The sequence below is a fragment of the Andrena cerasifolii genome, chromosome 10 (genome assembly GCF_050908995.1).
Source record: "Andrena cerasifolii isolate SP2316 chromosome 10, iyAndCera1_principal, whole genome shotgun sequence".
Taxonomy (NCBI): Eukaryota; Metazoa; Arthropoda; class Insecta; order Hymenoptera; family Andrenidae; genus Andrena; species Andrena cerasifolii.
Genome location: NC_135127.1, coordinates 8,263,282 through 8,287,441, shown reverse-complemented (window position 1 = coordinate 8,287,441; position 24,160 = coordinate 8,263,282). Strand labels below are relative to the sequence as shown.

At 50.4% G+C, this 24,160-nt stretch overlaps 1 protein-coding gene across 3 annotated transcripts; it reads left to right on the top strand.

The window, feature by feature from the left end:
* Window positions 1-719: 719 nt before the first annotated feature.
* Window positions 720-21,510, top strand: Dsd (attractin-like protein dsd). 3 transcript variants are annotated; one of them, XM_076821733.1, is made up of 12 exons: window positions 720-1,212; window positions 9,535-9,882; window positions 11,660-11,844; window positions 12,235-12,632; window positions 12,856-13,454; window positions 13,557-14,049; window positions 14,126-14,534; window positions 14,620-14,763; window positions 14,841-14,990; window positions 15,061-15,469; window positions 15,692-15,929; window positions 16,234-21,510. In XM_076821733.1, the coding sequence occupies exons 1-12, from the start codon at window positions 911-913 to the stop codon at window positions 16,477-16,479; spliced, it is 3,921 nt and encodes a 1,306-aa protein (XP_076677848.1). In that variant the 5' UTR covers window positions 720-910; the 3' UTR covers window positions 16,480-21,510. The 3 variants fall into 3 exon arrangements, with proteins under 3 accessions (XP_076677848.1, XP_076677849.1, XP_076677847.1); XM_076821734.1 differs by having other exon boundaries at window positions 721-1,212; window positions 14,123-14,534; window positions 15,713-15,929; XM_076821732.1 differs by having other exon boundaries at window positions 721-1,212; window positions 14,123-14,534.
* The last annotated feature ends 2,650 nt before the right edge of the window (window positions 21,511-24,160 follow it).

Here is a 24,160-nt window from a genome sequence, read left to right as displayed (position 1 = left end):
CCGATCTATCAGGCATATGCTGCGCAATTGACAATTAATTAACGCGTTGTGGCCCGCGGAGTGAAACTCCACGTGGTTAGATGCAAAAATTCCAGAAATATTCACGGAGTGACAGACGTGGCAGATGTTGGACGTTCTACCTGCCACAACAGCCGGTTGGTGTTGAGAGGCTCACGAAGTAACAACACAGCTCTACCGCGCGAAGTTGCCTTAGTTACTGTCGCTGCACCGTTCACATCACGCCTGACGAAAGCGTCGCGGCTGTTTCTGCGAAGTCTCGTGAAATGTCAGTGGGAAAGGTGGGGGGCCCGGCGACCTATCCAGCATCGAACAAATAGAACGTAGACCATCGCCAGTCGGTAATCGCGATCCTCCTGCCACCTTGTAACCATTCTAATCACTACTGCAGGAAACTCATTTATCACCAGCGGACAATACGCGACAAGAAAATCGAAGCAGACAATCAAATTAAAGAAAAGCACTCCACCAAATCTTCCTACGCGAAAACTATCGGTAGATTGACATTCTATACAAAGTGCGCATTAAAAACTGAATTCACACTTACGTTTGTGAAGGAAATTTGAAGATCGCGGGTGTGGTGAGCCAATCAGACGCGCCGCCGCTGGCGCCACGTTCCGCTACGCTGCGAAATTATCGATGGGCAATAACCCGGCCGTGTTTACCATCTAGGCGGAAGTGCGACGGGCACGATGGTCCGTGGTTGCGACACCGTGGGAGCCGCGCGGTGGCGACTGGTGGCGACCGCACACTCTCGACTTGGTCAGCGCGCAGCGAGGCGAGTGAGCGAGTTGCATCGGGACGCGAGACGAGAGTACACAAGAGCTGGCCGTATGTATCTGGCTCGGTGGGTCGCCGTCGGCCATTGTCTCTGACATGGAAGCCCATCAAAATGGCAGAGGTCGTGCAGATGTTTTTGTTCCTATATAAGTCGAAGTACCGTCGGAAAGGGCAGTGCCGTGATGTGGTACGGGATCAGTGCGGTGTAATTGCGGTGCGGTGGCTGATACTGTGGGCGGCGCTGTTCTGCTGGGTGGTGCACGGAACCGCGGCCGCCTCCTCCTCGTCGTCGCCGACGACGGATGCGACCTGCGACACGGACACTTGCGTCAGCGGGGACTGTGTCAATGGCACCTGCGTGTGCCACGAGGGCTGGCAGGGCACTGCTTGCCAATTCTGCGGTGGAAAAGTCAGGTGAGCCTGGGGACGCGAGCCCTTTACGCCTGCCCGACTTAAACTTCTGTGTATATGTCCCAGCTCCGCGGCCCAGTGCTTTCAGCAACTGTCAGGGAAATAGCCTGGCAGATGATCGTGGCGCGCCGATGCAACCCGGGCCGCACAGTTAACTGTACATTCCTCTAGCGTACGTGGCGAGGTGTCGGTTTTTAGGTCGTCTTTAACCGCCGTCGACCGTTCAGCGGCGAGTTCGCCTGTTTCCTCCTTTCCTCGCCGCAGCGTTCACGTATGTAGATAAACGGCGAAGAGCGCGAACGTGCGTACGCGCGGCTTCGTCGGATTTAATTGCTTCGCCAGCGGCGCGTCCCGTAACTCCCGTCCCGTCTGTGTCCTTTGGGAAGGGGAATGGTCGGTCATTGTCTGCCACGACGCTGCTGGCTTCCACGGCGGAGGAGTAATCGGGACACTGCGAATATAACGGTGACAGTGACCGCAGGAATCGGACGGGTTGCGTGTTACGGCGTTTCGAGTGGGCCCCCCTCGAGGGCAGGGGATTAGATTTTGCGCCGATCGATCGGCGGCTTTAAACTTGACAGGGGGGAAAACTACGGTTTCCGCCACTGTCAAGGGTAGTTCGTTGTCGTTCCTTTTTTTTTTCTTCTGCTTTCTCTCTTTTTTTTCCTTTGTTTCATGAGGAAGAGCTTCGAAGAGTTCGGTGCCCGGCGTCGCGCCTCTGCAATGTTTATTCTAGAACTCGCGTAGGCAACCCGAACCTGCGGAGCGAACAGTTGGCATCTCGGCGCCGTTGGGCAACTGCACCGTGAAACACGATGCGAACGTTATGCTGCGGAGGCCCCGTTCGTTTCGTATTCCGAGTCTGTACGGGGACACGGCGAAGTGCGTTCAACCGTCGAGCACGATCTACGAAACGAAACGAAACGGAACGGCTACGTGCACGCGCACGCACACGTCCAGCCGCTGCCTCATCCTCTTGTTTTCACGACGGCGTATCGCGGCTCGTGCGACTGTTGACGCTTTAAGACGCGTCTGATAAGAGACAACAAATTGTACACGCAGCGTCGAAGCCCACCCTCCACGGGACAGGTGTTGTTTTAGCTGGAGGAGCTGCAACGAGGTCGTAAACTCGGCGAAGAGTTAAAGTAAATATGCCTTCGAGAGTCTGTGTAAACGGATTGACAGAAATATGTGAATGTAACAATGCCTCTCGATGGTTTCATTTACGACTCGGCCATACCTTTCCCAGTTATTATGCAGCCTGGCGATGTTGTCTTTGATCGACGTTTCGTTCCACTTGCTTGGCAGTTCCTGCGATTAAATTCCGTAGATCCACTCGGCTGCCATCGCTGGCGAGCCAGAAACGCGGCGCTGAATGCTCGTGGAGAGCTCGGATCCGGATAGCGTCGTTCCAACGACGCCAATTTGATCGGCGCAAAAGGATCTACGATCGTCGACTTAACCTAGATTCAACGAGAAACACGCCGTTTCAAATCTTCGCTGGCGTACTCTCGCGAATAATTGGCGCTGGAAATAACTGCGCCTCCGGGGGCGTGTTAACGCGGATCCACCGCTGCGGTATATGAAACACCTAGGAGGGTGGATGCGCGTTCTTAACGCATGACGATACACGCGTATGGGTGGTTCGCCGGGAAGATTATTTTAAGGATTATATCAAAGAAGAGGCGTTGTTCTTTTTTATTCAGATTTATTAAACGACGAGCGACGATTCCACTTGCGTTGCGCACACCGATGTTCCCTCTAGGCGCGCGTCGCGCAGCAGCCAGTTATTCGAGTAACGTTGCTCATCTGAAATGTAAACAGAATCCAACGACGGGGCGTGCGATGGTCAATGAGCGGCGACGCGACAATGTTGGTTCGTTAGTCACTCAGTCCCTTCCCTCCCTCGCGTGTTCCAGTTTGAGCCGCGCTAATTATGATGCCAGGAACGCGTGTTTTCGTTTGCCCGCGTTTCGCACCTGTGCAGCCAGTCGACAGCGCATTATTAAGCGGTCTAACGAACGATCAAAGCGCCCCGCACATTTTCTCCGGAGTTCTGCGTATTAATTGCCGTTCCACTCTGTGTGCGTGCGTGTACGTAGAACTGTCGCGTAGCGAGCACCAGTTATATACGCTTCCTAGGCGAGGGCGCGTGCAATCGTATCGCGGCTGCCGATTGTTCAATGTAATAACGTTTTATCGCATAATCCAGTGCGGACGATTCCAGTCCTGTTTATCAATCACCCCCGATACTATTTGCTATTAACGACGCCGTCGACTGCGATACCACACGCGGCTCCCACTGCAATTCCATACCGCATATTCGGATAACCGAATCGATAAACGATGAACGCATTAGGACCGTCCTCGCGCGCCTTATCATAGAATTAATTACAGCGATTCCGTGGTAATCACTCTTACGACTCAACCGGATCTTTTTAATCGCGAATTAATGAGCAGTCGCGCCGGAGCTTTGAAGCGCCGTGGCTTTATCGAACTTACGCGCGGACCCTGGACGCAGTTCTCGCAAACAGAGGAATTACTTTCGCGCGACCGATTTCCCAGCTACTTTTCGGTGGCAGGGCGGAAGGGCGGCGATTAATCGCGCCAATTTCAAAGGCCCCGTATCGTCGCGCGAGCGCTCGAATTTCAAAATGCCCCGAGGCTCTGTCCACCGCCTCTCTCGAGCAGAGCTTCGACTGTGATCCGGGCGGAATTATTTCCGCGAGCCCGCGGAATAACATTATCGCTCACCGCGGCGCCTCCGCGTTATCTACCGTGCGTGTGCATACGTTTCACGCGGAACGACGCTTCCAATTGTGAACGCCGACGTAACTTTGTTCCCCGGCTCGGTCCTTCGGGGACCACCTCCTCTGTTTCCGCTCGAAGAATCACCCACGTCGGCTCGGTTACTGCCGCGCTTCTCATTGTTACGCCTGCTCCTCTACCTGTACCGTCTTTACAACTATTCCTCGTCCCATCGGCATCCCGATGACGACACTCATTCAATTAACGCAGCCACACCTACTCGGGGGACAAAAGTACTACCACGCATCCAGCAACCGCTGCATCCACGGGATATTTCTCTCGCAAAACAAGCCTGCCGGAGAGCGTCTAACGCACTGTATATCTCTCCCGCTTCCACCGATCAGCGTGAAACAGCAGTCGACGACTAAGCAGACCCGCGAGGCGGCCGAGCAACGGTGCCTGCGTGGTCTCTGGAAATTGGAAAGCGTTCTAAATGTCACCTCGCCCATAAAGTCGCCTTCTCCGCGCCCATGAGAGGATCACCCGGCCGGCCCCCAAGCTAGGCGCGCCTAAACGGTTGCCTGCTTCCAGGGGCCGCGACGCCCGGCGGCTTCTGCACCGTATCGTCGTGATACTTTTCGTGCAGCTCAGCCCGCTCGGGTCCCGCGACGTTCGGGGCGACGGGCACGGTGGATCGGTGGACAAAAACCGGCTCGGGAACCGGTAGAATTCTGGCCTGGACTTTTTACGAATTCTTCGCACCGCCGCCGGTACCCGGCCGACAGCGGCCGGACTGGAAACCCACCGCTCCGAGTTTCCGCGTGACGAAAAATCGGCGAGCTTCTACGACTTCCTCGTCGACGTTACCCTCTCGATAGGCGCAATCAGCGGCACCGTGCCGGTTTCCCGGCCGCTCTATCCTATCATTGCATTATGAGCGGGCTGGAACTTTATGTAATGCCCGCCGACTGTCTCCGAGGCCCGCAACCCGATTAGAACCGCGAAAATCGCTCGATCGAGACCGTGGAACCTGCACTGCTGGCCCGACTTGGCTGATCGATCCGCGGCTCCTTTTCCTTCTGTTTAATTTTGCACACAGGCGGCACGCGACCTTTGGTATTCTACATGGCCTCCCTTCGTTCTCAAAAGGGGCATCGACCTAAAAAGGGATATTTCAAGCTCATCCAGGGCGGCACTCGCGGTGTCTCGAGTTCTGATTTCTGCCCACCAGGAGATCGTTTCGATCAATGACGGATTTGAGGATGTATCGGGCCTATCTTCAAAACGGTACCAAGTCGATGAACATTTGTGAGATTGTTCTTCATAATCTTCCTGATGTGCTCCTAAAATTTTAAACGAACTGACGAGCAGCAGCCGCCTGAGCTCCATCTTCCAAGAAAAACTAAGATTTTATCGAGACAGTATATTATTTTTTTTATTCCTATAATTTTCATACCGAGTGAATTTATTTGTAAATAATTCTATTATGTACACAGGGTGTCCCAGAACGTTTGCCACCTGTGCTATTTTCCTTAAATCCACCGCTGGAGGATTCCGATGGTCAAGTTTTACATTGGTCCTTGGGAAACGATGATTCAGCACATTCGCGATGTGTATTGAAATCAATAGGCGATTACTGCCTATTTTCTATCATCCTCCACAATTTCCTTTAATATTTCCTACCTCTCCCATCGTTCTCTGCCTCGCGAGGTATCGACGCGCGCTCGCCGACCGTTTTACGTAACCCCGGCGCGGAAAAGCTGGCGAGGGCTTCGAGGAAAGTGCGCGCGGGAAAAAGGCACGCGGTCGGCGGGCGCGGACGTGAAACACCTGCGCGCTATTATCGCGGAAACGCGTTTATAGGGACGATTGCGTATCGAAAACGGATGTGCATTGTCTGCCGGCGTTCGGGGAATAACACCGCGCTCTCGGTCCAACTGCGTAAAAAAATGGCGCGGATGCTGGGCCCGCGTATGAACGTGGACATTCGCTCCTCGTAAATCCTCATCGGGGGATTTACGACACCAACACGTGTTATTGCGAACGGGACATCCAGGCCGCTAATATATTTCCCGGCGAAACGCTGAAGGCTGCGCGGAGAGGGTTGCAGGGCGTGGGGCAGTTTGCATCGTCGAGCTACGGCGGCAGAAATGAAACGCTGCTAATTGCTCGTGCTGTGGTTTATACAGTTAAAGGAAAATTAATTGCCCGCTTTGGCCGTTTCCTCTTGGAAGGAAGAAGGCAACTTTGTATACTCAGCCCTGACTGGCATACAAGCCGCCGAAGTTACGCGTGTTTTGAGATGCTTCGCGCAATCTCACCGCGGTTAATAGCTACCCTTATTCGTGCAACTTGGACGTGAATTGCAGCATGTACGTCAACGTGGAAACGAATGCAATATTGTTCCAACTGTCCAAGTTTCCCTCGACTGATGCACGGAGTATCTACCGCAGTTGCACAAGTTCTGGATGGATCGTGCCAGTCTCGGCGCACGTTCAACGATCCGAACGTTCAGGCGCTATGAAACGACGGGGGCTTGCTTCGATTTCGATCGACTCTCAAGGGTGCCGGAGGTTGCAGAAATTTCTGGGGGATGAACAAACTTCGATCCTCGAAGAAACTCGAGGCTGCGACTAACGGACGCGAGGCCGGAGGAACGCTCGATGGATCTCGCGAATTAACGGATTCTCCGTTTCCCCGTGAGCCCTCCGCTAGACTCCGGCCCCGTCAGGGCGGTGGTGCAATTTGCAGAATCAGCGGCGCAGAGGCGGGCAAGAAGCGCGTGAAGAATTCATAATGAAACGCGCGTGCAGCTTCGCGGCGCGGCTAAGGAGTTCTAAAAACAAATTTCAACGTTAATTCGTCTTGGCTGAGGAGGCGCCCCAGCTACTGAGAAACGGTGGAATTAAACGGGTCAGAGGGCAGCAAAAACGGAGCGGAGCTGGATGGGTATTTACGATCAACTATCGCTGCGAGCCATAAAGGGGGAAGCGTGCACTTGGAGGAAGAAGAACGCCTTTGAACGCTACCCCACGCCTGGGAGCGAGTCCAGCTTGGCTCCTCGAGTCCCGAGACCTTGCCGAGTGACCGCGAGCGGAAATGTACTTTGCTAATGAGTCACGAGCGTTCGAGAAGCACACTTCTTCAAGGACTGTCTTTTTACGGGTTCCGAGAAGCTCGGTGAATAAACGCGTCGCCATATATTCGTCGGAGGGCTCGGAACTCTCGGGGAGCCAACGAAGGAGAGACGGAGGAACTTGGACGCGGTGAATCCCTCTTTGTCCCATCGATTTGTCATTCGCGGAGCGTCGTCGACGACGCGGCGGAGCCTCCACTTCGGGTTCCCTTGGCTGGCAACGTGTCCCGCGGAAGTGCAGCTGCGCCGCAATGCAAATTCACCCCGTCGTCGTTGCTTTCTCTTTCGAAACGTTCCGCGTGAGCTCGCGAAGGCCGCCGCTTCCCTTTTCAGGCCCGCCGCTTCCGGCCGCCTCCAGCCTTCTCATTAGCGCGGGACGAGGACCCCGCCCGCGAGGAGATTGCCCCGCGCGATTCGCTCCCTTCGGACAGACACAATTTCAACCGGCTTCCTGCCCCAGCGCATTTTCTTTCGCGGGGCTAATTCTATTGTCGCGCCACGGCCGCGAACAGCCCCGACAACCGCGCTAAGTGGCAGCCAGCCGTTGGCGGTCCGGCCAACAGGCGCCGGTGCCAAATTGTTTCGGGATAGTAAAACACACTTTGACGACAGCTCTGCTCGCGATAACGCCTGGAGGGGCCGCGTGTATAGGCTGAGTCGACTGGATGGCGAATTTTGGACCAGAAAGAGGAAGTTTGGAAGGACTTTGGCGAGGAGGAATGATCTGCGGGTGATTCGGTTCGAGCTTGGAAAACCCTTTGATCCTCCGTTCCAATAACTTCCCACTTTCCATCTGGCGCGGTTCCAGTCGAACGGCTGTTTAATCGCGGTGCTAGGAATTAGGTAATTTATGTCGGACGCGTTCACCTTCGACCTCTGGCGTTCATTTATCGCTGGACTTCGACCGACGGGAAATACAGTTTTCTTTCTCAGCTGTCCCAGCTCTACTGTTATCGCGGCCGCGAAACACTTCCCCTGCCGCTATCTGCGCGGACATCGTCCTTGGCATCGACATCTCCGAGGCTCGGCAACTTTGAAATTGATCTGCATGTTGTCTCGAGTGTGTCGGCGAGATACGAGACTCTCCGCTTCGCTTTATGCCAGGCAACAATCGCTCGGTGATATCATCTCTCGCGTGGCTCTGTTCTCCGACGCAGCCTGCGGTCTTCTCGCGGAATCCGTCGAAGATAATCCCTGACGCATCTGTGACCCGCCAGTCCAAGCGCTCTCGAAGAATGTTACAGTTAACAAAATTGCGCATAATTCGCGGTTACGCCAGCGCGGGCTTAATTACTGCCACTGAGCTCTCGATCGTCGAGTAACACTTGTCCATTACTCTTTCTGCGTTGTTTGCTTAACTTCGGCTGAGCTACAGGGCCCCCGATCCAGCGGTTTATAAATAATTGTTTTAAAATAGAATTTGGTAATTATTTAATTTAGGCTTTCATCGCCGATTTTGATGAAATTTAGATATGATGTTGGGGGCATGATTCTGAACAACTTTTTATTATACATGTTACCGCCGCTCGGCTATAGTTTCCGAGTATTCATTAAAGTATTTTTGTATTCAGAATCAGGTGTATTTAATCATTTGCATTCAAATCCAGAAAGGAACCATACCCTTCTCAATCCCCCTTTGAACATTCCAGGAAGTTACATAGGACTCCACAAAAGTTAAGGAGTGCGATATTTGGGTTTTTTTTAAGCGAAACCCTGAAATTATATTAATTGAAAACTTTATGCCTATATTTGTACATAGGCAACATTTAAAAAAAATTAATTAAAACAACGGTACCTAAAACTTTAAACGCGTTTTTCTCAAAACCATGGTTTTCGAATTGATTAGCATATCTCAAAAATTAATCACCCGATTTACTTCAAACTTGGTATATATCTTCAGTAGATGTCCCATTCTCGTTGTTACTAAAACTAAGCCGTTTTTTTACAAAATGAGACTTTTGCGGCTTAAAAAAACAGCGAATTTTTTTCCAGAAATCGATGTCTGTTTTAGACGCTGCCATTTTTTTCACTTTTCAGTATCCCTCATTTAATCTAGTTCAGACGATAGCGACACTCATACAGATTATACAAATTTTTAAATTTTCTATTTCAGACAACTGCAACGGCTGTTTTTATACTAACCACGCGCATATGATTTTTGTAAGGCGCTCTATTTAAAGAGCTATAACCCTGGATATAATCACTATTTTTGCATCGAAATTTGTTTTTCATATTCTCTAAAGATTGGCAAATAAAGCCACAGAGTTGGAAGTAAACATATTTAATGGTTTAGTTTTAAAAAATTTCCAAAGTTCGCATCATTGTACATCCATAAAGGATAGGGCGACCCCTTAAGAGAATAAAGAATTATCGCCCGTTATCATGGATTCGCAATCGGGAAGTCTCGAGAAATGTCTTTACCCGTTTGATCGTTTCCGCAGATTGTCGGAGCCGAGCGGGTACATCCACGACGGTATCGGGAACTACACGGCGGACGTGAAGTGCTCGTGGCTGATCGAGAGCAGTCCGAACTCGACGATCAGGATGCACGTGGAGCAGTTCGCGACGGAATGCGGATGGGACCACCTGTACATCTACGACGGTGACAGCGTGGAGGCGCCCCTGCTCGCCGTCTTCTCCGGGCTGATGCACAAGGACGGCTACCATATACGCCGCGTGCCGGAAGTGATAGCCCGCTCCGGGAGCGCGTTGCTGCACTTCTACTCGGACGTGGCGTACAACATGAGCGGTTTCAATATTACTTACAAGATCAACGCCTGCCCCAGCAGGTAAACGATCGTCGTCGTCCTCCGGCTCTTCCCTCTTCCTGTCTGTTTGGCCAGACAGATACGATCTGTTTGCTCGCCGTGCGCCTGTATTTGCGTCCTATTCACTTTCCTCGTCTACAAATCGCTCTGCTCCCTTTTTCCACGGCGGGACGGTGTTTACCAGGCGGGCTTCCCGGATTCTGGATACCGCATTCCTTGTAGCGATTATTCATTGGGCACGTGGGTGAAAAAAATTCAATATCTCAGGCGAGTGTCGTTGCTGAAGAGTCGTCAGGGAACGGAGTGTAATTATGTGCTTACATAGTAAGTTGTCAGCGGATAAAAAAACTGTTGAAATTACTGCGAGACCTCCGATCTGCATCGTCTGCTAATGAATCGAGGAAAAACCGTCCCGTGGCAGTGTGCTGCTCGGGGGAATGCTTGCGTAAGAAGACTCGCGTGCGAGAATCCTTAACTGTTTGCGCAACGGCGCAGAAACCCTGATGAGCCACGCGTTTTTTGGGTTGCTGTTCATAGTGAATATAAGGACAGTGTTTGTCCTCGAGTATCTGGACGCGTATACTTATGCAAATTTCGTGGATTCTTGGGTAATAATCCCAGGATTTGACAAGTTCTTCCAATTCCACGGATACCTAGCAATTAGGTGGCTGTAATGGGCACAAGAATAATTGAACTTTCGGTTATATGAATAATATATGTTAAAATATTTATTCAATTAAATTATGAATATTGGAGATTCAATTAGGGGAGACCGGGGCTAGATGATACGTTTTTTAGTTTTCAATGTTTTTCATTTTTGTTTGAATTAATTACTTGATAAGAAATATGCGAAAATGTACTTTACTCCTTCCTCTTTAATATATAGTAAGCGAAAACTTGAGAAAATGCATACAAAATGAATGAAAAAATGTTTTTTGGACGATTAATTTGGATGAATCAAAACTATTTACTTTTCTCTATATAAACGAAAACAGTTAAAAAACGATTGTTAACGACAATGTACACAGACGTACGCTGGATCGTAGGAAAGAATTGAAGAACAATCTTCACATATCACGCTCAAATGGAGCTACCTATATACGGTGTCGAGATAATTCGTCTGTATCAACTTGCCCCCTGTATCAACTAGCCCTGGTGTCCCCTACTTTGAACTGGACTCCGTGACTGAGACTGGTGGCTTTTGGAATAGTAATGCTCCTGGTTAAGGGGATGCGATGGGGTTTTAAAGGTTTCGGAATGTAAGAGAGGGGATGATGGGATAGGGCAGAAATGCAGGATTTTGGATAGGTGCCGCATTAGCTAAGATGACGATGGGTAGCAGGGATGACGCAGTATTTACATTTACGCAGCATTTGGGTAGTAGTCTGATTCATGTTTGCAGAGAATGTCCGAGGAAACCGATAAGTGAAGGGTCAGTACGTTACATTGCGATCTTGCTGCTTTATCGACCAGCTGCGCGCGATCCTCTTTTTCTCTCAATAGCAAACCTCCTCGCGCATTTCCCCCTGCGAACATATTTGTCGAACGATTAAACATTTATTCTACCGGTGTAAATACGATAAGCGGATGTTTACCCTGCGATTAAGCGCGGATGTTGCGTCTATCTTTGTGTGCACACAATGCGAAAGAAATAATGGGAGCCCAAAAGAGCCGCGTGGGTGGAAGCGAGTTTTGTAACAGGTTCCCTGGGACACATTGGCCATTCAGATGCGCAGATCCATCCGCGCTAGTCGTAATTGATATCGCGAAGCTTGTTGACGTTGCTCGCACCTCACAGGTACTCCCACATCGACTGCTCCGGCCACGGGGTTTGCATCGACGACGGTATTTGCACCTGCGACGCGACGTGGACAGGGGAAGCCTGCGAGGTTCAGATCTGCCCGAACAATTGCTCGTACAGCTACGGGCAGGGCGAGTGCAATCGCGAGAGCCATCACTGCGACTGTGTCCACGGTTACAAGGGTAAGGATCCTCTGCCAACTCGCCGGGAAAGTTCCGCTCGGCCCAGTCGCGTGGAAAACCGACGGGGATAGTTACTTTCCAGCGCAACCGTTTAGAAGTTGAAGCGGTTGTGGTTGCCAGGCGTTGGACCCTTCCCGATGGCGTATTCGTACCGTCGCGAATGTCCGCGGGAAAGTACATCCTACTCGCTGGGATATAATTAGAGAATAATTGCAATGCTCTTGAAAAAGCAGCCTGGGTAGTCGTAGAACATTGTTCTACAAATTAAGAGGAGTATAATTGTCTAACCAGACAATTACACTCCTCTTCCTTGCATGTTTTGGGTACACTGCGATGACAAAGTCACTTGGTCCTCTTGTTTAGTTGCTAATAAAGTGTGTACACGTTCAGGTTCAGACTGCAGCCAAAGAAGCGAGCGCGGGTTCTGGGAGGAGGTGGCGTACACAGAGTTCTCTCCAGAAGGCTCCGCCAGCCACTGCTCCATAGTTTGGAAGGACTCCCTGTACGTAGTAGGCGGCGAGAGCTTTCACCGTGCTAAGATGATCTACGTCTACGATTACAACGGGAATGTTTGGGAAACACCTCACGTGGAGGGGAAGGCGCCTTTGCCTCGCTATGCTCATTCGTGCGTGCTGTTCGGCGACAAGATATTCATGTACGGCGGCGTGGTGCAGAACTCCACGGTGACGAACGAGATCTGGGCGTTCGACGTGTCGGCGAAAGTTTGGGAGAACGTAACCGTGCACGACAACTGTCACAGCAACAAAACCATGTGCGGCCCACTAAAGGTGATTATATTGTGACAAGCACTACGATCCATCGATTGCCTTATCTCTTTGCGCGCTGGTGTCCTGTTACTGCTTGTAGTTTACTGGTGCAAAGGACATTGAACTTGCTCCAGAACAATTGAATAGTAAACTTCCTTATCGCGTCGAAGCCACGAGCGTCTGTCCTCGTGCTCGTTCATTAAAGTTTATCGAACACGTCCCTTTAACGTATCACTTTACACAGGTAGCTGGGCACACTGCCACCCTCGTACAGGCGCACGGGAAGAAGGAGAAGATGGTGGTGATATTCGGCTACTCGCCCCAGTACGGCTACCTGAACGTCGTCCAGGAGTACTACTTTGGCAGCCGCGAGTGGCAGATAGTTGAGGCAGTAGGTTTCCCTGTGAAAGGTGGCTACGGCCACACGTCCGCCCACGATCCTATGACGAGCCTCATCTACGTGTACGGCGGATACGTGTCCGAGTCGCAGAGCACCCAGGTGCTCACGAACAGGCTGTACTCATACCACCCTAATTACCGCGAGTGGACGTTGCTCACGTCCGCTCCGTCCGCCCGGTTCTTTCACACGGCCGTGTTCGTCTCTGGCGGCCTGATGATCGTCTTCGGCGGCAATATGCACAACGACACGCAGCACTCGGACGGCACCAGGTGTTACTCCGCGGACACTATTGTGTACGACGTGACTTGCGACTCCTGGCACCAGTTCCCCATGCCAAAGGAGATGACCGACCTGCCCAGGTACGGCCACAGCGCGACCGTGTTCGAGAAATCTATGTACATCTACGGCGGCTTCGACGGCCAGATGCTGTTTGACATGCTCAGGTATATATCCTTCGTGTGCCACCACTGTGGACCAATCTTCTGTAAGCAGCGAGAGATTTAAAGATCTGTCTGTTAACTTTTACTGCACGTTCGCTGTGCCAGGTACACGCCCGGGAATTGCGAGCACTTGGCGAATCAGAATCAGTGTCTGAACGGGAGGACAGGCGTGAAGTGCGTGTGGGACAAGCGCGAGAGCAGGTGTATACAGATCACCAAGATACCGCGGCACGTGCTGCTCAACGACGACATGCACGACGGAATTTACATGAGATGCCTGGACGACACGCCCCCCCGCGGCATGACGTCCCACAAGGAGCTGTGCAAGCTGCTGACGGATTGCGCGGCATGCGTGCAGACGTCCTACAATTGCGTCTGGTGCGGGAAGAGCTGCTCGCACGAGATATGCCGGGACAACGCGAACTCGCCTCCTACCAAGGCCGTCACGGATCTGGAGCAGTGCGACGCGCATACCGGCGTCGAGTGCCTTCAATTGCACACGTGCCACGCGTGCTCCAGCAATCCCCGATGCATCTGGTCCTGGTCGAACGGGCCCGACCGTTGCAAGCCTCACTCGAAGGTTCGCGACGCAAGTACGGTAAGGGAAAAGCAGTAACGCGAGATAGCCATTATGCTCTCTAGAAACTAACGCTCGACGAACTTCTCCGCAGCAGGTGACCATTTTAAACGGGACTATACAAGCTCAGCGACTCTCGATAGACTCCTGCCGTAACCCGTGCGTGGACTACGCGTCCTGCAAAAACTGCACGGAGTCGGACTGCATCTGGTGTCAGAACGAGAGGAAGTGCGTGGACAAGAACGCGTACCCAGCTAGTTTCCCCTATGGGCAGTGCCGCGAGTGGACCACGAACGACGCGAAATGCCGCGCAACAGAGACTGGCAAGGAATGGTGTACGTTTTATTCGTCGTGCTCGTCGTGTCTCTCGGATCCTGGCTGCGGATGGTGCGACGATGGGTCCGGTACAGGGAAAGGTCTGTGCCTGCCGGGTGGAGCGCGCGGTCCCCGCAGCAAAAGCTTGGACACGTGCCCGCTCGAACGATGGTACTTTACCAACTGCCCTAGTAAGTGGAACGTGATAAAGGCGTGAAAGTTTCTCAGGCGTTGGGTAACGCTCGAGTGACAATGGGTTCTGAATTGTCGTTTTAGCTTGCCAATGCAACGGCCACAGCAAGTGTCTTCCAAACAGCAGCGTGTGCATCCAGCCGTGCGGGAATTTGACTCAGGGACCCCACTGCGACAAATGCATCCCTGGCTATTATGGGAGCCCCTTGAACGGCGCAACTTGCCAACGTAAATTGATTATTTTGCCATTTGCGTTTATTGGTTCGCGTGTCGGGCTTTTATCCAATTATGCTTTCGCGTTACAGCCTGCTTTTGCAACAACCAAGGCACACAGTGCACCAGCGAGACTGGAAAATGCTTTTGCACCACGAAAGGCATCATTGGGGATCACTGCGAACGGTGTGACGTCTCTAGTCTGTACCACGGGGATCCTACGAATAAAGGATCGTGTTTTTGTAAGTATCCAGCTTATGTTCGAATCGGTTTGTCCCGAAGGATGACGTATTTTAAGACTCTCCTTTGCAGATGATTTGGCAATCGACTATCAATTTACGTTCAACCTAAGCAAGAAAGAAGACCGCCAGTACAGGGCGATCAACTTCAAGAATTCCCCGCCGAAGCACGACATAGACGCAGAGTTTTCTATTACCTGCTCCGTTCTCGCGAAGATGAATATCACGATTAAGAAAGCAAATATCCCCGAGATACCGCTTCTACTCGGCGCGAACTGCACCACGAGCATGTTCAAGCATCGTTTCGGCAAAACGGAGTACGGCTTCGGTAAAAGCGAGTACGGTTTCGGCGGCGAGGAGAACAACACGCTGACCACGTTCTACGTGTACGTCTACGACTTTCAGCCACCGGTGTGGATCCAAATCTCCTTCTCCCAGTATTCCAAGCTGAACTTGCAGCAGTTCTTCATAACATTTTGCACGTGAGTATTTGAAACATGACGTAAAACGAAACAATCGGACATTTAGCGGTACGCGGGATAGACATCTTTTCTTTTTGTCGCGCGCGTAGAGATGACTGGCGTTGAGAGAAAGAGCTGGCAGATTCGATCGTACACTCTGTTCTTTCCGTTTTATTTTCCTTTCCAAATTTTCTACGCTTTTGTGTTGTCCTAAGCCTCAGGCAGTACTTACTTGTAAACTAGAGATTACATGCCACCACCCAGGTGCTTCCTCGCTCTACTATTGGTGGCTGCTATCCTCTGGAAGGTTAAGCAGAAGTATGACATGTACAGAAGAAGACAGAGATTCTTTGTAGAGATGGAGCAAATGGCCAGTAGGGCGTTCAGCCAGGTGTTAGTGGAGATCGAGAGGCGGGACGTCGATAATTCAGATTCAGAACGAAGCGAATCTGATTTAACAGTCTGCCGTAAGAAGAAAAAGGTGAGCATATTCCACATTATCGTCACTATCTTATTACAGATTACAATTACCAGCACCATGAATTCGCTCTCATTCTCCATTAAATTACTATCAACTCCTAAATAACAGGCCAAAAAGAATCGTTATCCACTTTAAACTCCAATTGCATTTCAAATTTTGGCGCCACTGTCGAGTCGCGCACGCGCCATCTACATCGTTCGACTCTAAACCGCGGGAAGGAAGCCCAGTCCAGTTCGCGGTGTTCGTGGTCGCGGTCGCGGTCGCGAGTGTCGTTGAGTGTTTAATATACTCCAAAACTTCACAGGATGCCCCTAGTCCGATCGCCCTGGAGCCCTGTTGCGGTAACAGAGCAGCGGTCCTGTCGTTGCTAGTCAGACTGCCTACCGGAGGAGAATCGTACACGCCGGCTGGCCAGAGTGCTGGGCTAGCAGTAGCGTCTGCGTTAGTTACGCTGGGCAGCCCGCGGAGGCCTTCTCAGGAATTGACCACCAAGGAGCCGAAGAAGACTCGCAAGTCCGCCAGCCAGCACCCAGACTCCACTTGCATTTAGCGATAAAGAAAGACGAACGGAAAAAAGACACAGTTAACTTCGCCGTGGGTGACTACGAGCCTTAGGACATACATATTTCTGTGATGTTGCCCCCGCAGCGAGCACGCTGGACTTCTCCAGAGATACACCTTCGAACTCTGACCGAGTGCCAGTGTGCGCGAGTGTGTGTTTGTGTGTGAGTGAGAGAGAGAAAGAGACATTTTCCGCGGCGAATCTTCGTTTCGTTCCCGACACCGGCCCGTCGAAGTATCCTGTCCCATCTACGCCCCGAAACGAATATTGTCGCGGAGGAAACGGGGACCTGCTGTATTCAACGGCGAGCATCCATCACGGCAAGTAACCGCTCAGTAACGTCTCAATTCTCCGCGTCCCCGCGCCATTACAATATGGCTGACTCGGATGTTCCATCCGCTCGGATTCCTTTCGTTTTCTACGCGAGACTATGTACAGTGTTTTGTATATAGATCTGCTGGTGTACTTTTCCGTTTTCCAATTGTCTTTGGACGCCAGGCACGAGTGTTTTCCTCTTTTTCGTTTGCATTGCGCGAGATATCGTGGCTGGCTGTACAGGGTATTTTAGAGCTACCGGTTAACCAAGCTTGGCTAGTTGGCGGGACTCGCGAATGGAAGTAAAATGGCCGACCGCGATTGGTTCGTATATCTGTGGTCAGTGAGACTTGCTTCTTTTCGAAAATTCTAGTAACTTTTTCAAGTTTGCATCTGTGGTTTCGGAGCACCCTGTGCGTGTGTTGTTCATACGATCGTTGTGCGTGTGTGTGTGCGTGGTATTCGACGAATTCCCGAGAGTTCGGTAAAGAAACAAATGACGAGGGGGCGGACGAGCAGAGGATTGGAGAATTTCTGTATTTCGTTTTGTAAAGCTGTAAATAACGCGCGCCGCATTTCCGAAGCGAGAGTGAACGGTGACGATTCGCGCGGGAATGGGAATGGCGCTAACCGAAAGGGAACGTGTACAGATAAATCGGTTGGAAAAAGGAGGAATGCACAGGTGTGCGTGACAAGGAGTATTATATCGTTCGTTTATTCGTCGCGAGTAAGTTGTAAAGATTCAATTCTAAATTAACGGGGATGAATAGAGACAAAGTACAGTTTTTTAGTGAGGACGTTAATCTCGTAGGAGCCACGTGACCTCCATATCAGAACACTGTGTGCCAAATCATTTTTCATATTGGTATTATTAAACGAAAACAGGGGATAAAAAGAGACTTTCGTGCGAAAAAGGGAAACCGTCTCGAGCGGTTTGTAAATCTATGATTTTCTTTCTCTTGTCTCGATTCATCTCCTCGGAGAGAAGTCGCTGCACGATTGAAAAACAGTCTCTGCGTTATGTTCTTGGGAATCTTTCGTTCCGTCAAATGTTCGTACGTTCTTCAATCGTGCGGCGCTCGTCGTAATTTTAATATGTAACGAGGAAAAGAAAAATAGGGGGATGTGGACGGTTGCAATAAGCTGTAATAATCGCTAACTTCTTTATCGGTAATTTTCTTAGTCGGTAATCTCTTAATCGGTAACTTTTTAATCGAAGTTCTTTTTTCGTTGTTTCGTTACCAGACGGCGGTGCTGGTTGTTTCTGCGTACCGAGTTGAAAAGCCCCAAGTTGCAATATTCAAATTAGTGCAAAAATAGACGATCATTGTTGTGTTTTTTTTTTCTAATTGCGTGGCTGTGGATATGTTTAATCTCTCGAGCGGCTGCTTTCGTTGTGAAATTCAAGATGATCTCACGTTTCTACATTCACTTTTTCTGAATTTGAGAGCAGCTCTGATTATTGTGCGTCCCTTGAAAGTAAATGGCGTCGTCCTATGTTTCTTTCGAACTGTAAAAGGCGTTGAGAGACCCTCCAGCACTTGCAGGGAATACAAACAGAGCTGAGGTACGAGCTTCGTTTATTTTGTCCATGGTAACCGAGTTTTTAGCGCGGGGATCTGCGCGTTACACTGTTTAATATAAGTAGAAGTTCCTGCATCGAGTACTGTACGTCGAAAGTACAATTCTTTCCCGGACATTCTGTTCTCACTCCTAAATACACCTGTTTCGAGCAGCAGATCTTCTAATTATTTTGAACAGCGCGTAAGACTCGCATACACCATGCGCGTTACTCTAGTTTAAGCTTCAGTCCTGAGAGCGTGAGCGACACAGGTGTTTTTAATCATTGTACAGCACGGATCAAGTGCAATGCATTTTGTCTTATTGCATAATACTCAGCGAGTTTCTTTAATTCTCTCTACCGTATCCAGAGTCTCTTTTGTGAGGTTGCGACCAGGCACGCTGCAACCGAAAATGTAATAAAGCCGCCTGCTGTTCCGACGCGCCGTCGTGTTCTAAAAGCCGAGCGAAGGATTGCTATTTATTTTACGACACTTCCAGTGCCCTGGTCGCATCCGTGTAGAGCATGGCGTACATTTTACTACCGTGAGGATAATTTAATTTTTTATACAGCCGTTTTTCGTTTTTACTCGAGCAAACGGGAGCCCTTTTTGCTCGCCCGACGTGCGATTTTGTTCTTTGCGCGAGGATTTAGTTGTATATACAAGTAAACGTTTATGTTATTTAAAAATAGGAGTATTGGATATTGCTCAATTCCGAGTAGACTCTTGATTGCTTTCAGGAATAGTTACTCTCACGAGGTTTCTTATTTAAAGCCGCGTTACTCGGCCCTATAAGAAGGGACAGATTCAAAGGGGGAGTTCCTGGCCCCTGTTGTCTTCTTTCCATCCAACGCGTTTGTCGAGCATCTTGATACTGCCAAATTTTACCAAAACCCCTCACCTGATTTCTATATACCCGTCTTCGAGGCCACTCAATTCAGCCCACTGATCACTTCACCCCCTAGTGCCTGAATTTGCCTAACGGTATACACGGACCGTCAAGTACAAAGCCAGTTAGTGTCAGTACAGTTTTCATTACACTTTCTTGAGAACGCCTCAGAAAAAAACCGCCCCTCTGAAGCCGGAAGAGGGAGCTTAAACCTCTGCCAGAGGTCTGTGCCAACTCACAAGTGCTTTCGAGGCTCCTGAATTTCATTCCACGCTGCTTCTTTCTGCCACTTTAATGGCACCTTGGCACGCACTGCTGGCAGACCTTTATCTTCCCTCTGCAGACTCAGGGGGCATCGTCGAGCACTTAGACACCGAATTATTCTTCTCGCCCGCATCAAGCCTATGCGTAATCCTCTTTGGCTGGTTTCTTGTTGTTTCGAGGCACAGTTCAAGTCCCTTAATCAGCGAAACGTCGCCACCAGTAGCGCACTCAGGATTTAATCACGCGGCAGTCGAGTTGATCGGATAAAAATATTTTTAATGCATATTCAACGAGTGATTATAAACAATTCATTTACAGAATAAAATCTAGTTTTCTCTTCTTTTTACAAAACTCTTGAACTACTTTTTCCTATATCGTTGGGTGCGCCACTGGTCGCCGGTAAAACATCAGGCGGCGAGGGGTGGGTGCCATCCCTTCCAACGAAATCGCGCACCGTCGTTGTTCATCGAGCGATCGCGGCAGGATCGCGTCAGTGGCTGCACTCCTCGAAACAGAGGAATCATTAACGGCGATCAGCGATCCTGCCGCGGTCATACCATGCTCCTTCGATTCGTCCAGTGGATTTAGGCGCGACAGACGTTCAGGAGAGGCGTAATCAACGAGTCAACTGACCCTCGAGTCGTAGACCAGGTTCTTAGATCGTTTAGCGGTAAGAGGAGTAGACGATTAGCTAGCGTCGGGCGTGTAGCGCGACACGGTGTTCCCCGAACGTTTTCGAGTTCTTTTGATTCGAAGATAGTCGAACAGGATCGTATCCATTAAGCGCGGCTGTGATCGATTCGCGTCGGTACTCTGCCAAAGGAAGCTCCGCGCTGGCGGAGGGTGGTATCGAAAGGAGGACAATTGGAGGATCCCTGCGAACTCTGAATAGCATCCGTAGCCGATGAAATTCGCGAGGTTTAAGAGGGACGAGGTTCGAGGGGGCGAGGAACGCGAGAAGGTCGAACAGACCGAGTGTTCTTGACTGGGGTGGAATTCGCCCGTTTTGTTTCTCCCCATGTTTGCTCGCTAAGGAACTCGAGGAGAGGACACAGATTTTTATTCGTACCCGCGGGCCAGCCGCGTCAGTACGTCTAAGAATACTTAATGTAATCTTGTAAGTAGACAGGTATATCGTACGGACATAGCTTGCAACAATTTTTCTAGGACACAATCGAAAATATTTATTTTTATTCAAAGCGTAAGCGTAAGAGAACTCTTTGATAAAACGACGCGTTCAACAAGAAGAAGACAAAGTAATGAAACATTATAAAGCTACAGGGAGAGCGGGAGAGAGAGAGAGAGAGGGAGTGTGCGTGTGTGAGAGGAAGAGGATGAATATATGTGATGATGAGTAATCTCTCGAATCTTATATGTATAGCTCCTTAACGATGTACGCGAGAAAGAACGAAATACGAGCAGCGTGTGCGTGCGCGTGTGTAATGTATATATGGCGCTTCGAAGAGCACTCCAAGTGCCAGAGCCTTTAGGATCTAACGAAACGAAAGTACCCCTAACTCCTTCCATCGAACTTCGAACCGATCGTATTCGTTCTTTCCAAGTCCAAGTAGCATTCGAAAGAATTCGTCCGCTTCGTTACACGTGGATACCACGTTGAACAGAATCCGCGGAGACTCGATCGTTCTTGGGCCGAGGTCCCAGATCGATTTCTTCGGGGTTCTCTTCAAAGACACTGCGGTTTCGATTGAGACGTTCACATTGGCATTTGGGGTCGTTCGAAGGCCGCGCGTGCTTTGGTACGGATCGTTCTTCTCTTGCATATTAATAACTCGCCATCTACGCGCGCGTACGCGACCAAGGTGGCGCCGAGTCGGTACGAATGGCTTTCTTGTACGTGTATTTTGTAAACCAAGCGATCTCGTTCGCCCACGAAACTGTGTGTACATACGTGCACGAGATCGAGAGCAGTTTCCTTCGCCAGAAGTGTAAAAAAAAAGGGATGAAATAGAGTATACATTTCAAGATCAATTCTAATATAAAGGTGCCCCCCTGCCCCAGGTATCTGGTACGCATTATTTCTCCCGTCGGTTCGTGTAGTTCGACTCTCGTCTGGTCTGTAAACGAGGTACGCGGGGGTGATTGGCGAGCTTCTGCTTCGAGCGCTTTGCGAGGTCTGAGGAAGAGCGTGGGAGTGAGTGATTCGGAGGCACCATTCGATAATTATAATCGAAACGAACGGGGAAGATGGAGATCCTGGAAAGCAGCTTTCAATTGGCGGTCTTTTAACCCTCGCTTCGACGGAGTCCGGGTCACTTTTGACCCGAGACAGGGCACGCCACTATCGAGGTGCAAAATCAAATGGAAGAGACGATTTGCGTGCAGTGGGACGGTAACATGGTTCACATTTGACTCGGATAATAGCAGCAACGGGATTCGAGGGTTGAAGTGAACCTTCCACCTTCCTGATCCACCGTGAAACGGTTCCCCCCAGCGTTTGGGGCCACCATCCCAAACCATCCAAATAGTTTACTGTCGGAAATCGTGTGTTCCTCGCGATCGGTGCTCGGTCGCTTCACTCGCGGGTTTGTTCGACGCTCTCGCGGAGGGTGCGCGCGTGTCTGGCGTGGAAGGGTGAAAACGAACGTGTCCACGTGGGCTTTGGGAAGCCTCGACGCGAGAACTCGCAGCCATTGGAATGGGAATTGGGTACACGACTCAATATAGACTCTTCAAAGACTGGCAAATGGCATTTTCCAAGGGGGACACTTGAAAGGGACAAGTGTGTCGGGATGCATGTGGGGGAGTGAAGGAAAGGGAGGACGGGGGAGGAGAGAGTGTGCGTGCGTGAAAGAGGGAGAGGTTTCAAATTATGCTCGTATTTTTGTGCTAGAGGTTTAACGAGAGGAAAGGGGGATGTGGTGTAGATTATTACGGTGAGAGAGGCGAGCGTGAATAGCAGAGTGGAACAAAATGTATTGTATTATATTAAATGAAACAGATATTGTTTAAATAAAATTGATATACATAAAGAGTGCTTTCCTTTGCATTATTCACTGGCATCCTAATTGAATCTTGATGTCCTGGAGTATGAGGCGTATAATTACCACGTGAGAAGGTATAGTGACTTCTACTGTACTTTGCTTCGCGACCATCGATACTCACGAATAACCTCCACTAATCGCCACTAAAATCTTCCCCCATCATTCGACCTTGCACTCTTCACCCTGCGTCTTGGAAATACAACGATCCACCCACGCAGATCATACCTCTCTCTCAATTCACTCTGTGCTCTCTCATTCGTCGCACTTCGCTCCTTAGTCGGTAAACTCAATCGACTTACAACTATTAAAACAAGCAGAAACCAGAGGACTAACCTAATTCATCAGAACTACCGCGGACCACGGTACATCTTAATCGCGGAATAAGAAGAAAAAATTGCCTCTGATAAGAAGCCCTCTCAGAAGCGCCTCGAACGCGCGTCAGCCGTTGAGCAAACAGGATATTAAGCTATCCGAGGCAAGGCTGTCGGTGAAAGGGATAGAGAAAGGGAGGAAGGGTGTAATCGCGGGCCGAGATAGCTTATCCTTCCGCCGGCTCTGAATGGCTCTGAATGGCTCTCCGCCTCTCAGCCGTGTCCAGTGACAGTTTTCATTCGGCAAATGGACCCGCTGGTGCGCGGGCCCCCCCGCGAGAACGGAGCGGACAGGTGAAAATCGGCAAATCAGATTAGCGCGGCGCGCCACTCGAAATAAAATCCGTGCGCCGGGTGACGTCGCGCCACTGCATTTAATTGCAATCGAATTAAAAGAAAGCGAACCGCCCCCGGATGCGGCCCAGCTTCGGGCTTTATAAAATGAATATTGATGAGCGTGCTGCCCGGCGAAAATAGGATCCCCAACCTGGGGAGCGTGCTCCGCCGAGACCACGGCCACTGAACGCGATGCACGCTCGCCCGGACGAGGATCGATCTCGCGAGCGACGCGGGATTTCAATGGGGAACGTGCAACGAGATAGTTTTCGGCGTAATTGAATCGATCGCGGCTAACAGCGGATTGCTACTATTGCTGTTAAATGCTGTATGCTACGATTTGCGGTTCCTCAGGTTTTTATGTTAGGCCTGACTCAGGCGGATCACTTTAGAAGCCCACCGCGTCGCCTCGAGTCGTCTGAAGTCGCTGAAGAGGGATGGACAGGAAAGTCGACCACCTGGCTATCGCGTACGCTGAAATGTTTTCACAGTGCGCGAGGTTGAAATGAATAGGCGCTGCGATCGCGGAAGGGCGCTGGAAACTGAGGTAGGGAAAACATAGAAGCTAGCCTGGTAAAGGTCACGGGTGAAGCGACGTCAACAGACGATTACACGAATGCACCTGTTTTCACGACTGATAACGCAATCATAATAGTGGTGGTAGAGTCTTTGGCTGAGGAATAGGATGTGGAGACCGTGCGCTTGGGGATCTATAGTCCGGGGATGGAAGTATTGACCAGGAGGTTTCTTCCTCTTATTATCATTCATGCTTCCAGTTGAACTGAGCGAGAATATCAAACTGTTTACTAGTTACGAAATTCCAATTCGATTCTCTGCTGCATTTGTACAAATAAATTTATTGAATAATAACCTCCCCACTTGATTGGAGCGCACCTCGTCCTCAGGCGATTAAAACGCTACCTCTGGATT